Source organism: Pelecanus crispus, chromosome 7 (assembly GCF_030463565.1).
Source record: "Pelecanus crispus isolate bPelCri1 chromosome 7, bPelCri1.pri, whole genome shotgun sequence".
NCBI lineage: Eukaryota > Metazoa > Chordata > Aves > Pelecaniformes > Pelecanidae > Pelecanus > Pelecanus crispus.
In genome coordinates, this window is record NC_134649.1 from 21,011,712 (window position 1) to 21,027,473 (window position 15,762).

Consider the following 15,762-nt stretch of genomic DNA (forward strand, 5'->3'; position numbering starts at 1 on the left):
TAAAATAGCAATTTCATGTTAAAAGCAATGAAAAAAACACTTTAGATACTCTGGTGATTCATGAAATATAGCCTTGGCCTCCAAGGGCAAGAATAAAGAAATACAAAATTCTAGAGATTTAATCTATTTGTGTATTTTAAAAAAAAACACAACCATTAATCAGCAAGGGGTGAGAATTAATACTGAAGTAAAATTATTTTTCAAATCTATATACCAAAATAATTCTTACAAATTTTCCTCTCTGAAACACACTTTACAACAGAATTCTAATGAGAGTAAATGATACAAAATTACTTCTGCCATATATTGCGAGGGGAAAGTATTAACTTTGCAAATTTATACTAAATATTTCATGACTTCTGCTAGAATGCTTTTTGTGTTGTACTTTTATGCATAGTGTGTTCAGTGTGTCTTACTGTATTGACTAGTAATTTTATTCTAGAAACTCTGAATGTAAGGGACTAGTCCTAAATAGGTTAAGACAGATAGAAGGTTTGGCTCTGGTGCCTGTGTTCCAGAAATACATTTCATCCCTATTCAGGGGGATCTGAGACTATTTTTCCCTGCTTACTAAGCTTAATGGGCACAAAAGCAACTCTTCTCCTTTGCTTCTTCATCACATACAGGTTGTCACATGAGTCATTCTGATCTGTATGTCTTAAGGTATGCTTCTATTAGTACACCCTACAAGAAAATGTGTATTTTAAAACTCATGACTATAGCACAGGATTATACCTGCTGCCAGAACCAGGCTTCTTAAAGCTTAATTCTATTAATAGCTATTACTCCACTTAGTTACTTTCTGTTAAGACTGTTTAGGCTGGTTGTTTCAGAAGTAAAATCAATTTTTCATAACAACTTATAGTGTCATGCTATAAAGTAAGCTGCCCAGCTTTTTTTGTACAGTCTAACAACATTTTGGAGGAGGGACAATGAGCTTTATTCCTCATGCACTCTGCTTTTGGTGAATAGGGCAATGTTTCTTTCTGTGTCTTACGAGCTGCTGCTTCCTTGTTTCCTTTAGATTAATATTGTTAAAGAACTTCTGAATTACCATTACGCACAAAATGGGGAAAAATAAACTTTTTGAAGTCCTATTGCTTGTTTTGTTTTTATAATCCTAGGCTGCTGTCTCATCTTAGGTGTTGAGCTGATTGTTCGTATTTGCAACAAATCTTAAGTCTGTAAGATGTGTAAGACTGGTAATGGAACTTTCATGGAAACAATACCCTATTCTGCATGACTTTTTTGATCAAGAACAGTGGCTGTAGCCTGCCTGCTTGTGTTAGCTATTATAACTCTCTGCCAAAGATACGTACTAACAGCACACCCTTTAGACAACTTTCTGTCAATATGATTTATTTTTTATAAGGGGAAGAAGAAATACAGCTCACATTTGTCAGAATTAGTATGATGTGAATATTGAAACACACAGGTAGTGTTGCAACACACTGACAAACATTACTTCTAAACACTTCTGCTTAAAAAAGCACTGTGAACAATTTTAAAGAAGTTTCTGTTCTAAATAGCACTTTCATGTGAGAGCTCCTGTATTTGCTACTTTGTCTTTCAATCTTAGGGAGATATTTCCCCCAACTTTTTTTATTATTTGTTTTTAGGAGAAATAGTAACGCTTATTTCAACATGAATTTAAGAAATGATGAGCTGCTGCTTTCACAAAAGTCTGAGTTCTTGCCACTGTAAAACTGGAAGAGGAGTGGCTTTAGGTTCAGAAATGTGTTAGTGAAGAAAACCAAACTTGCCTCTGGGAGGGAAAAAACACAGCCCTTTTGATTTTTTTTTTTTTTTTTTTTAATAATTATCTGTATCATTGGAGTGGTATAAGTTTCATTAAGCAGTACTGCTAACTACTGATCTACCAGAATGTATCTGAACTACAGGCAACCTCCTGTAGAAGAAAAAATTATAAGGGAAGATCACCATATAAAAAAATTTCCTTCTGTTTCAGTCTAGCAGAATTAATTAGTTATACCCGCTTTATACAACACAAGAGGATGTTTTTAATCTTAATCATTTAGGGCATAAAATAAAAACAGTATTAGAAAACAGACACTGTGGAGATGCTTCTGTAAAAAGGACAATCAGGTGAGTCTCAGGACAACTAAATTGACACAGCAGTTTTCTAGTGGTTCAGTTCAGCAAACTACAAAACCTAAACAAGCATAATCTTCGTTAATGATTTTGATTAGGAAATACTTTCTTTAGCTCACAAATTTTCCTTAATGCTTGGATGAAAGACTTCTTATTCTTCATAGAAGGAGTTTACTTCATTTCTGTACTTCTCAAGCACAGTGAGCCGTTTTAACTTCATTGTTGGACCTTAAAAGAGGGAGTTAGTCACAACAGCAGAAATAGGAACAAAAATTCCTACTCAGTTTGAGCCTTGGTTCCTAAGGTTTTCTATTGAAGAGCCTGTTTGGAAGAACATCACCCACTCTGTAAGTGTGGATACCTGCTAAAAGTGAGAAGCAAGCGTGGTATGTAAGGTTGCCTCCAGATAAGCATGAGGCCTTCAAAGGGAGCTGCAGATAAGAGGGTGATGACTGACTACTACTACTTTTTTCAATAAAAATAATTAAAAGGATGATGTTTTTGAAAGCTTTTAAACCATTCCCAGTTTATTCAAAGAGCCTGGTAATGTGCTTGGAGCTCTGTTGTCAGGCTTTCATTGTCTTGCTTCTCTCTCTTTTTTTTTTTTTTTTAACCGAGAAATTTTCAGTATTATTACTGGAAGTTATTAATACTGTAATGCACAAGGAATTAACCAGAATTGATTGTTTAATTGCCCAAAGCAATCTGAAATTTAACTGTAAAGCTGTACTCATAAATGAGCACAGATTGATACATAAGTACACAGCAAAAACTAAAATTTTTGTATTCTTTAAGACATGCTGCATAACGTTTTTTTCCTTTCCCTCTAGTGGCTGTACCTGGAATTTGGCATACAAAACTGTATTTGAATACTCTTAGATCAGCAGCCTCTTTACTGTGTGTATACCTCAATATAAATCAGTAAATCTTACCTAGTTCTCCCCCAGAAATGGAAAAATCTCTTGGCAGGACTATCCATTTTTGAATACAATGAACTCTATTAGTAGCGTTCATGTTGACTTTGTTGATTCCCTCCTGAATGGCCTGGTAGATCGCCTGGTCTCTTGTAGCTACAATCTCTGATACTTTAGTAGCTTTACTACCAGTCTTCTGGCAGAAGTCTCTAGCTTGCTCAGTGAGAATGTCAGTGGGATCAGACGTATCTGGGTCCAGCACACTCTAAAATACCAAATTAAGTGAATCATCAAATGCTCACTCTTACAAGGCATTAAATGTCTCTCTGATCAGGTCCTCCCTGACTAGTAAAAATCAAGAAGGCTCAGCATCAACACCCAAACATTCTGTAAGCCTTAAAAAGCAGAAACACCTACAGATGATAGTGCTTTTCTTTCCACTTGGCTACCAAATGCAAATAGTTTTGCCTTATATGCAGATGACATGAACAGACTTAAAACGTGTCAATGGATCAGGAAATAAAGTTCATCTATAGACCTTGAATTTCTACCATATTTTCCAAATTACTCCATTGTTACAGGGGAACATTTAGCTCATCATTAGATTGAATTACTGTGGTGTAATGTAAACAGCTTGAGATAGAAGCATTCTTTGAAGCTAGACTTCTTAAATTAGTATTTCAATTGTGCCTGTAGATAGGGAGTATCAATCGTAAACAGCTTCAGAAAAACTAAAGGGTCGCTCACTATGTATGTACACAGAACACGAAGTGCAAACGTTTTAGAAAAAAGTGATTCCTCAATTGAAGCATATACCACAGCACAGCTATTAATTATTTTGTTCTACAGTCATCCTTCTCGTGTTATATGGACAGAAAAAACTGTAGAGAAATATTTCTGTTGGAAAGTCTGCTTCTGTTGGAAAGTTTCTGTTAGAAACTGGTTTTGCCTGTAACAGAAGCATTTGTTGTCTTTGCAATCTGTAAGAATAAAAGCTATTATTGTGCCCTGTTAAAGAGATTTCTCACTCTTTCAACATTTCTTAATTAAAAATTTGCATTTAAATAAATAAATAAATAAGGTCTTGTTATATGTATAGGAGAACACCTCTCCTATGAGGCCAGGCTGAGAGAGTTGGGATTGTTCAGCCTGGAGAAGAGAAGGCTGCGAGTAGACCTTATTGCAACCTTCCAATACTTAAAGGGGGCCTACAGGAAGGATGGGGACAACCTTTTTAGCAAGGCCTGTTGTGACAGGACAAGGAATAATGGATTTAAACTAAAGAAGAATAGATTTAGACTAGATATAAGAAAGAAATTTTTTACAATGAGGGTGGTGAAGCACTGGAACAGGTTGCCCAGAGAGGTAGTGGAGGCCCCATCCCTGGCAACATTCAAGGCCAGGTTGGATGGGGCTCTGAGCAACCTGATCTAGTTGAAGGTGTCCCTGCTCACTGCAGGGGGGGTTGGGCTAGATGACCTCTAAAGGTCCCTTCCAACCCAAAGCATTCTATGATTCTATGAAACAGCAGTAAACATGCAGATGTTTAGCAGATCATCTAATCATAAGAAGTTTAGACCATCAGGATTTGGTCTGTAGTTGCTATGTATTTTTTCCCCACTAATTTCCTCTTATCTAATTTTGTGTCTTTTTACAAACAGTTCAAAATTCTTGGGTTTTTTTAGGTGCAGGTGTATAATTTCACTGAAATCAATATTAAAACTGGTGTACCTTTAGAGTCAGCAACATTGACAAAAACTTCTTTTTATCTCCAATCACCATAGCATTACTAACAATTGGGAGTTCTTTTTTAACGGCATCTTCAATTGGAATTGGAGGCACGTTTTCACCTCCAGCTGTAATAATCAAATCTAGGCAAAAAAGAAAGGCTATTAGTTGAATTTAAATAAATTCCGAAGATCAGGTTAATGTCCGTATCAACCCACTTTTCTTATTCTGACATAAAGATAAGAGAGATCTTTTCAAAGAGAAGAAAGCCTATTAATTAATTATCTTCAAAATAAAAATGCTAATATTTTTCAAATATGTGCTCAAGTTCTCAGTTCTCCCTCAGTATAACATATTTGCTCCAGATGGTTTTTACATAATCCAGAAACAGGTTAGTTATTCTCAAGGCACTGTTGCGTAATCTGGAATTTTTCTGTGAGCAGTCATGTCTTCCAAATTAGCATAGGATTCACTCTCTATTTTACTGTTGCTATGTCAACAAAAAGCAAGTGCATTGTTAACATCATGATTAAAACTAATTCTTAAAGCTACCAAGAGGGGTCACACAAAAAACAAGTTACTACTGCAGGAAGGCTCCCTAAAAGCAACCATGAAAAGAAGGGAAAGAGGAGTGCAAGGAAGGAGAAGTCAAGACCTTAAGAGAGTCTGCAGTGGAAGTAGTGATTCCTGCCCTACTTTTGACATGAGAGGAATATAATGACTACCTGGAATCTTAATATTTTTAAGGTTTGCAAACAATGGTAGTGATACCTTACTCTATTGATAAAGGAATGTGCATTTTTATTTGAATGCATTCATTCTGAAGTATAATACATATATTCACTGGAATTATTACAAATTTGAGTATGAGCTAAGTAAATTCAAACTCTCTGCTTTCATTACACTGGTGACTTCTCACTATCCTCAGGTAATAGTCTTTGCAGCATTTCAGAACATGCTTCAACAAATAATGCAGACAAATGGTATACCAGTCCTTTGTGTAATAATGCAGCTGATTGCATGTATTAAGGATCAGGTTTGGTACCTGATTCCCTGTCAGCGATAAACTTGAAGAATTTAGATGCAATCAAGGAAATACTGCACCCTTTCAACATTCACAGGTTTGGGCCCTACCATCTCTACGCTCCATGAAAACTACGATGAAAAATAACTTCCAGTCTATACTCAACCTTCTGGTACGGAAGAGACATTGATCTCATAACTATAAAAGTTATTTCTCTCCCTAGTCAACACACTGCACACGTTTGAGAAAGCACAAGTACTGTTTATAAAAGGAGAGACTTCTGTCAAATCACAGATACACACCAAAGTTAGTTGTGTATCCAAACTTGTCTAGGTCTATTTTTTCCTTTCATTCTCCCCTCCTTTTGCCGTAGTCCTGTTTTTGCCTTAGATCCTCTACCAATCTCTCTGGCACTTAGTTTTTCATTGTCTGAGATGTCAGCTTTTTCCCAGCTGATCAGACAACTGTAGTAATTGTAACAACTTTTTCCACACCTCTACAAATACTGCCCCTGTGTGGACTTCTCTAGCTACATCTTTGGGCTTTGCAGCTAAGGAATCCTAAAACTCATTAGACCCACAGAACCAAAGGGAGAAGTCCTGTTTCAGTCACTAGAAGAAAAGCTTCTCTACTACCTTCTATTACATTTTACCTTATTTGGACTTGGATTTAAAACTTTAAGGAAACTGGACAGACAGTTATTTTATCCCAGATGGTGTACCTGTCCTGTAATTTAGAGTAATTGTTATTAGTTCAGCAATCAAGGAAGATGTAAGTGAAGCACAAATGTTATGACAGAATGAGACTAGGAGTTGCTAACTGATTCATCTTCCTTTTGCACAGCAGACAAGAAAGCAAGTTAAAATCAAGATAGCTGCATTTGCTGCAGGCTATTAATAGTATCTGCTTAAGTCCTGATTCCTAACAGGACACTATGTCACCCTATGACAAATTCACCCATCCGCGTTACCTCCCTAGTGATTCACCATATATTCTAAGGTGATAGTTACTCAATTCTTAAATCTTCTTCAGTTACATCTTGACTGTGACCAATCACACTCTCTGAATATGTATAATGAAAAAAAGCTTCCAAGTAAGGAAGTGACCAGTCTTACTCACATGAGACTTCAAGCTATGTACTGTAATACCACTTAGGTTTATTGCTTTAGCTTTAACTTTTCCTTCTGCTCTCAAGCTTCGATACTAGTCTCTGCAAACACATCATCTAAGGCAGAGGAACCTAGCTCTGACCTACAGCAACAACTTTTATATAACAGAGGGTTGTCTCTCATCACTGTCTAAACATTCTGATGTGCAATTAAGACAATTTAGCAAGATTCAAAGGGAGACCTGACAGCTTAATGATCATTAGACTCAAAGATTGGATATTAGGAAGAATTTCTTCACGGGAAGGATTATCAAGCACTGGAACAGGCTGCCCAGGGAAGCAGTAGAGTCCCCATCCCTGGAGGTATTTAAAAGACGTGCAGATGTGGCACTTAGGGATATAGTTTAGTGGTGGACTTGGTAGTGTTAGGTTAAACGGTTGGACTTGATGATCTTAAAGGTCTTTTGCAACCTAAACAATTGTATGATTATATGAAGATGACACATTAAACCTGCATTATTATTTTATATTACTAATAGTAATTAATAGTGAATAAAGGTCTGGGAGATAAAAAGCCTCACTGTAGGAACTGAATCATGTCCACCTATTACAAACTAGAGGGAAACCCTTCCTGAACAGGGCACACCATAGTTTCCCCATAGGAAAGTTTATTCTACCTTCCTATTAGGTCAATGCTGCTGGTATTAGAGGAAAGACACTTAATTAGATGGGCCACATCTGACATGTGACTGAACAGTGCTGAACCGTTACCACAAACACAGAGCAAGATTTTATTTATTACCTTTAATTCTTCCAGTGACATAGAGAAAGCCATCCTTGTCTAGTTTTCCTAAATCTCCAGAATGCAGCCACCCATCCTCATCAAAGGCTTCTTTTGTTTTGTCTTCCATATTTAAATAACCCATGAAAACAGTCCTTCCCCAGAAACAGATTTCTCCATTGCCTTCTGTATCTTTGTCCATCAATTTCACTCTGCAGCCAGGTACTGGTTTACCACAGCTATCAGAGAAGAGCAGAAAAAAACCACAAGGAGCACAGCAATGTTAAACATAATACTGATAAAGACATCCAACATGTGAAATCCCTGAACTTATCAAAATATCAGTGACTGTAAATAACACCCTGCTGTAACTTTTTGAAAGCTGTGGCATATTAATTCACTAGACAGGTATGTTAGGGTATTTAAGCACTTTTTGGCTGTCTATCTTGCCCTGTGCTTCCTGGGGTTTTTCCCTCTGTGTTTTCAGGCATAAAACCACTTTTGTATTTGAGGTCTTCCATTTGAAAGCTATGCTACCATGGGCCAGGGATAGGATATACATCAGATTTAGTAACTGTGTTGTGCATATAATGCTGTAGATCACTTTCAGTGCTCTTTGCATGGCATGCTATGGAGGCAATGTATTCAGCTTCTGACCTGGAAGTTATTTTGCTTCCCAAAGTCACAATAGAATGGCAACGCATTGAGAGAAAATAAAATAAGCGAGAAGATCTTTGCTGAACTTCATAAATACTTTTCTCACAGATATAAGGAAACACCACATTTAAAAAAAAAAAAAAAAAAAAAAAAGTAAAGTTACCTGTGCTGCCTGTAAATATAGGGCCCAGATAGGCAATGTGGGCCTGTGGTCTCGCTCATTCCATAGGCCTCATACAGGGTGATGTTCAGACCCAAGAAGAAATACAGTGTTTCTGTATTGAGAGGAGCAGCACCAGAAAAGTGCTTCTGACAGGAAGAAAAACCCAGTGCATTGCGTATTTTTGCAAGCACTAAGTAGTCTGCTAACCTTGTCCAGAACTGCTTTAAATCACTGCTGAGTATAAAACACACAAGAAGACGACAGTAAGTCAGAGCAACCTGTGAAATTTCCAAAACAAAATCAAACACAAGTTTTGTTTAGAGATATATTTGCCATTTGGTTTTGGGTATTGATGGAAGTTACATCAGTAAGAACAGGTTACATATTTGTCATTTTTTCATTTATTCAGTGTCTTTCATTTCTAGTGAACTCCAACTCTTGAGGTGTCTGAAAACTGAAAATACATAAAGAATCTATAAAAACATAGTGTATAAAACAAAGCTCTTGTATTCCTGACTCTATCAGTTAAATGCGTCTCTGAGAACCTGTACCACTAAAATCAGAAATTTGCAGGACTATCTGAGAAGCCGAATGATCAGACAAGCAAAGCAGTATCAATGCACAATCTTTTGGAATACCATTTTCTGTAAGCAATTTCACACTTTGTTGTGTCACACTTTAAAGAACTTTGGAACAGGAAAGAATTGTGAATTAAGTCAATATTTGAATTTATACAACATTCTTTATCTGGGCAATCTTACAGAGAAAAACACCAATGTTATTCAGAACAGAGATAATGTACTTGGAGCTCAGAGAATTTGTGAGGGGTATCCCTGAGTTTCTGTGTGGAGATGAGATGTTCTTACTCACGTGGTGCATACCCCAAACTGTCATGAGCCAGTCTGTCTGGGCTGTCCCCCAAAAATTCCACCCCTCATACACATTGTCCAGATTCACGCCCTTTCCTCACACCAGTAACTAGCACTTGCACAGTCACATGGTGCACTGCATCAGGGAACTCTCCCAGCTGAAAACTAACCTGTTCAGTTCACAGAAGAGACAGAGTTGGGGGACATGTTCGTGGGAGTATGTTATCAGGGAGGATGGAGGGACACTTTTAACAGTCACCTGTGTTTAAGATCAGCCTACTGTAATTGATAACTACACCCTCCCTCTTGCATTATATTTGCTGTGTTGCCAGGCCAAATTTTACCCATTTATACTTAGAGTCTCACTGATGCTTCATAGTTTATTACAAGCAGATAGCTACTTTCAGGTTCACAGAAATCTCACTCATTATAATACATACCTGCTTGAACAGTTCAGGTTTCTCTCTAAGCTAAGTGACATTGCCCACGACAGGATTTTCTTCTTCATAAAACCTGACTGAGCAAAAGCATCCTTTAATTTCTCCATGATTTTCTCCCATACTCGGGGAACTCCCATGTGAGATGTTGGCTGCACTTCTCTTAGTGTGTTGATCAAGCTGCCCTGTTAAAATCGTTAGATTATTTCAAAACATTGCAGGAGGTCCACAGCAGTGATAAAGAGGTTTGGTGATGCAGTCTACATCTTGCAATGCTAACATGCAGAACATCACTAAACATGTAGGATATAAAGGACTGCTGAACCTACTTCACCCAGACATATGCACTAAGGTGTGCCAGCTCTGACACATCGGGGGAGATATATATATATCTATAGAGATATATATATAGTATACAAGAAGGAAAACACACACCAACAAACCTTCTTATAAACAAGAAGGTTTAGTTCTTTCTGCCTCCCTTTCCTCCAAAAATTGCTTATACTTCTTTTGCTTTAGATGCATATACTTCTGCCTTAATAGAAGCTTATAGATCTGGATTATACATTTTAACTGGAGTCTAGAGCACTGGATCACAAGTCTAATGGATTTTATTTTTCCATAATTCTTACAATAATGGACTCTGAATCTTCACCTTCTGCACCTCTTCAAAGATCATACTCTCTCCTTAGGGTGTTTTCTAAGAGGAGGAAGTGCAAGCTTAATTCGGTGCAATACAAGACAGATACCTTCAGAGCATCTGGCTCAGCAAAGTAAACTTGCTCTCCCCATTTGATTCCAGTCCACAGGTCATATATCTGCGCAGCTATGTGGCTGAGTGGGAGATAACTGACTATAGACTCCTGTTGGACCTCTGCAGGTTGCATATCTCCTGCTCTGCTGCAATGTGCTGATGTCCAAGTTATCTGTTTAAATGGATAATAAAACACATTAGGTATGGTGGCGGTTTTTTTTCCTTTTTTCCTTTTAATGCAAACTAAGGAACCTTATGCTATGCTAACGTAACTATGAAGAATCTGTGCTCACAGAAATTCCTGAAGACATTGCAATCTTTGACAATACACCAGACCGTCAATTCTCTGGGGGACACCCAGTCAAAAGCAAGATGAACTTAGCAACATAAGTAAATGCAGTCTTTCTGCTGCCTGACTGGGCTATGAACACTACCAACTGCCCATGCCCTAGTGACACACTGAGCAGGGCAGCCATGAGCTGGAGGGACACAGAATAAATTCATCTGCCCTTTCTTTTGCAACTCTCCTACTGTGCATACTTTCTATGAAGAGGGCACTTTTCACCAGTGCTATGTCTATATGTTTACCTGAAAAAGAACAATGAATACTCAGTGATCAGTGAGCTCGCAGGACAGTTTAGTATCAGCAACGAGCTCATTGTCTTGTATTGATCATCATCTGACTAAGCACTAATAAGGAAGATAGCAGCTGTACTCTGCTCCTCTGGAAGCCTCCAGGATATTTACCACAGTGGTTCACAAGTGACACTCCCACACACACCCCGCCATGAGCGGCACTGCATGCATGAGTATTTCTGAAGATGTGCTGCTTGACTTCTCAGTGAAACTGTATGATGGTTTCCCCCTTCTTCCTAATTCCCACTTTATCTCAGAAGATGCAGTTCATGACTGACTCAGCATTGGTTTTGCACACGGACAGTGGCAAACATCTTTTGACTAAAGAAGGCAGCAGCACAGTTACAGGCAAGGCATGTTTTCCACCTTTCGTCAACATAAAAATAGCCTGTTTGTGATCAACAGCCAGGAATAGTTTGGCAGCTAACATGAAAATGACACCAGACTCCTTTGAGATGGAAGAGCATAGGATTTGCAATGTCAGATCACTCTTTTTGTCTACCAAGTCCCCTGTGTTCTGCTTCCAGATACTACTGTACTGATTCCCTACATTTGAGTGAATTGCTCCTCACAGTGTGCACATCTGCAATAGTTTCTACATTATGTTAAGAAGAGAGGCCGCAACTTAGACCAGCCCTTTCACAGATTGTCTATGTGTTCAGAAAGATTCCTGTCCAGGTTTCGGCTGGGATAGAGTTAATTTTCTTCCTAGTAGCAGGCATAGTGCTGTGTTTTGGATTTAGTATGAGAAGAATGCTGATAACACACTGATGGTTTAGTTGTTACTAAGTACTGCTTCTGCTAGTCTAGGACTTTTCAGCTTCCCATGCTCTGCCAGGTGCACAAGAAACTCGGAGGGGGCACAACCAGAACAGTTGATCCAAACTGACCAAAGAGCTATTCCATACCATATGACGTCATGCTCAGTATATAAACTGGGGGGGTTGGCCAGGGAGCAGCGATCGCTGCTCGGGAACCGTCTTGGTATTGGTTGGCAGGTCGTGAGCAATTGCATTGTGCATCACTTGCTTTGTATATTATTATTATATTGTTATTATTACTATTTTACTTTATTTCAACTATTAAACTGTTCTTATCTCAACCCAGGAGTGTTTCTCACTCTTACTCCTCCAATTCTCTCCCCTATCCCATCGAGGTAGGGGGAGTGAGCGAGCAGCTGTGTGGTGCTTAGTTGCTGGCTGGGGCTAAACCACAACAACTCCCCACTACTTTCCACTCCTGCTCAGCCACCTTAAAAAAAAAAAAATATATAAAAAACCAAACCAGCTACAGTCCAGGTCTTAGCTAGCAGACCTCTAAGGAAAGTCCTTTTCGCAAATGACTTCGCTTTTCTCTATCACTGAAAAATTTTTAGGTTGCAACAATGCAGGCAGGGCTATTTTAAGTACCAGGACTACGCACTAGAGTTGTATTATCCTCTACTGGCAGATGTAGAAACCCAAGTCTAGGAATATAATAATGCCAAAGTAAAAAAAAAAAAAAAAACCACCAAACCAAAACCAACCCAAAACAAAACCACACACACCCACAAAACACACATCTACCCTCATTTTAATAAAATTTGCAAAAGCAGTCTATCAGGCTGTTTTGATAGTGGCTGGCTGATTTATATGATTTGTTTGTTTTAAGATGACCTGTGACATCACCTGAGAGACTTTATGGCAATCTGTGAATTATATTTATGAAAATATGCGCATCTCACAAGAAAACCAGTGAATAAAAAATTTGATATTCATAACAAACTGTTCAACCTTGCAAAGTGCTAGTTTGAATGGAGTTTCTTTCTTTACCACGCTTATACTTTACCAGAAACAGCCATCTGCATTTTGAGCATTGCTTTGTAGTACAATATCCATGTTGCAAAAGCAAAAGGATTCCAAGGCTCTAGTATGTACCAGTCATTTCAAAACACAGGAATAAATATCCTCATACTTTGCTATTTTTATGCTAAAGGAAGAGCCTAAAGTACATACATTATCATGACTCAGCATGGCTCCTTTTGGCTTCCCAGTTGTTCCAGATGTGTATATCAGTACACAGCATTGATTCGGCTTTTGGGAGTTAATAATATCATCCAAAGTAGTATCAGATACGTCATCTCCCAACTCCAGAAACTCTTCCATCTAGAATATGTAACAGAAAATACAGGATATCAAATGGCTTCTTACAAGTGGGAAAAGATGCGGTATCTTATCAGTCTCAAAAATGGCAGAAAACTTCAGTGCCTTGCTCTGAACATGTTTCCAAGGCAAGTTTCACGAGGTCTTGCCTATATAAGAAGTATGACTAAGACTAGCTTAGAACTTCATGCAAATTTCAAATAGACTATCTAAAATTGTGCTGCCATGAGTCTTTTCAGTGTCTAAGAAGGGAATGGTAATACTATTCCTCCTCCAAGATGGATACTATGGACAAGTCACAGAGGCTAAAATTCTGTTACTACTTCACACTGTTAGAATGATTTTGAGTCTTGTTTAAAGGAATCTGGATGTACTGTTTTTAAGTAAGAGTATGCTTGTGACATTCCATCTATAATTCCTTCTCCTCTGTATAAATACAAATATAAATATAAAGCAATTGGATGAAAGCTTCTTTGCAAAAGCATCATCATCTAGATGTGTGAGTGTTTGCTGAAATTATCTGCTATTTTACAGCAAACGGAGCATATGATGCTGTTCACAACTTCCATTCAAATCTGGCTCAATCTAGAATGAGATAAATCTTTTATGATGCTGGACTTTTGTGCCACACAAATTGGCCCAGAAGAATGCTGAACCTGATCCTCTATGTTATATTGGTTGCTCCCAGATACTTCCATTGCATGCACCCGATATGCTGCTAAGTGTACCATTGATTTCAATGCTAACTGAAAACTAGGGTATAACAAATTTTTTTAAGAAAGTCAATAACCAAACTGCCAGATTCCTATTAGAATCAGATGATTCATACTGTGCTACAGAACTGTGTTATTTAAATGCAAGATGCAGCACCTCCATTCTTCAATGACTTCTTGGAAATATATCCAGGACCACATAGCAATAAAGGGGATGATGCAAAAGACAGCAGAGATAAATGAGAGTCTGTGCTTGAGGGGGGAGTTCACTGTTTCCTTCAGACCTCTGTCATTGCCAGTGTGCTACTAAGGTTACAATAGTTAGCCTCTGTGGCAACCAGACTTCCTTTTCTTGGGTGGCAAGGCTGTCCTAAGCATTCTTCTTCTAATTGCCAATCATCAGTTTTATACTTTCTTTGAACAAACCACATCTCTGAAAAGAGAGGCAGTACAACGCACGGCTCTGTAGCAAGTAGAGGATTTCTCACATCCTATCCCTTCCTACGGAATGCAGCTGCATCAATCTCCCTAGCTCCTGGAAAGTCTGGAGGTGTCAAGGATGTAATTGTTTCTATGTGACTTAGCAGTTGTTCCTGTTTTCCTGACCTTGCTGTCTTCTCATACTAGAATGCGCTACTCACTGTAAGTCTGTTGCCTAGGCTTTGTTTACTGAACAGTACCTGCAACAGACAGTGTTCCTATTCCACAGCGTGAAAGGTACAACCAGCCACACACACTACTGACTTTGCATTTGCCTTCTGGAAACATGCACTGGTCAGTGAATTAGGGCTCTGCCCTTGCTGCAGCAATTGCTTGTTACATATTAGCTGTCAACCTGCAACACAAATCCCTTCTATAAAATGCCATGTGGTTCAGGCAGTTTGCTTTATGTCAAGCCTAATAAACAATCATTTCTGCCTTTGGTGATCTCTGATTTTTCCTTTAGATGACATAAACTATGGCAACTGTCAGACACTCCCACAGCTACCCTTCTCCATTGAGAAAATGTGTCCAACATGACACCTGAACAGAGGTGTTTTCAAATACATCAGTTCTCAGGCATTTAGGTTTCAGCAACTGAACGTTGTTCCAGAATTATTTGCCAGCACTTATTCCTTTTATTAAGAAATGTAAATAGTAAGATCATCTTTGTATTAATTTTTTTATTGTCCTGAGATGCAAGGCATACTCTATACCAGTATGTACAGTATTATAACAGCAACTGTTTATTATTAAGTTATATGCTATTCAACATAGCAAAAGAAGGTATGATTAAAAGAAGTGCAGATTTTTTTTTTGTACCTAGTAACCCCTCAGATTATCAAAACTGCAAATATTTTAAAATATTTCTACACTGTTCACTCTTCATTAAATCAGAATCTGATAATCTGTAGTCCACTTAAAATGCCGATTTTTGTATTCTTACTACCTAACTATTTTCAATTATATTTTCAAAATATATTGAAATAACATGTTTGCAAAAATCTGTTCTGCTTAAAGTCCTCATATTTCTTAAATTAAAGGCTGGACTTCTTTCACTCAGAAATCTCTGATCCTGGCTTTGTCCCTTTTTCTGCTTTATTTTTACCATGTGGTACAAAGATTCTACATATACTGAGAAAATGTGCTCCTCTGTGTAGTCCGTAGTTACTTCTCTTCACTTGTTGCCTATCACCAGAAATATCTGGTGCAAACAAAATGCAACTATCATCCGTAAAATTACAA

General features: G+C 38.0%; 1 protein-coding gene across 2 annotated transcripts in view; it reads right to left on the reverse strand.

The window, feature by feature from the left end:
• Positions 1 to 2,263: 2,263 nt before the first annotated feature.
• ACSBG1 (acyl-CoA synthetase bubblegum family member 1) overlaps positions 2,264 to 15,762 on the reverse strand; it is a 37,328-nt gene continuing 23,829 nt past the window's right edge. Inside the window, exons 7-14 of one of the 2 annotated variants that reach the window (XM_075713631.1) lie at positions 13,178 to 13,327; positions 10,543 to 10,719; positions 9,797 to 9,978; positions 8,488 to 8,718; positions 7,689 to 7,906; positions 4,758 to 4,897; positions 3,045 to 3,291; positions 2,264 to 2,340 (exon numbers count right to left, since the gene is read on the reverse strand). In XM_075713631.1, coding sequence (XP_075569746.1) covers positions 2,264 to 2,340; positions 3,045 to 3,291; positions 4,758 to 4,897; positions 7,689 to 7,906; positions 8,488 to 8,718; positions 9,797 to 9,978; positions 10,543 to 10,719; positions 13,178 to 13,327 — 1,422 coding nt within the window. Of the gene's footprint in view, positions 2,341 to 3,044; positions 3,292 to 4,757; positions 4,898 to 7,688; positions 7,907 to 8,487; positions 8,722 to 9,796; positions 9,979 to 10,542; positions 10,720 to 13,177; positions 13,328 to 15,762 lie in introns of both variants that reach the window. The other variant, XM_075713630.1, reaches the window with a different exon arrangement.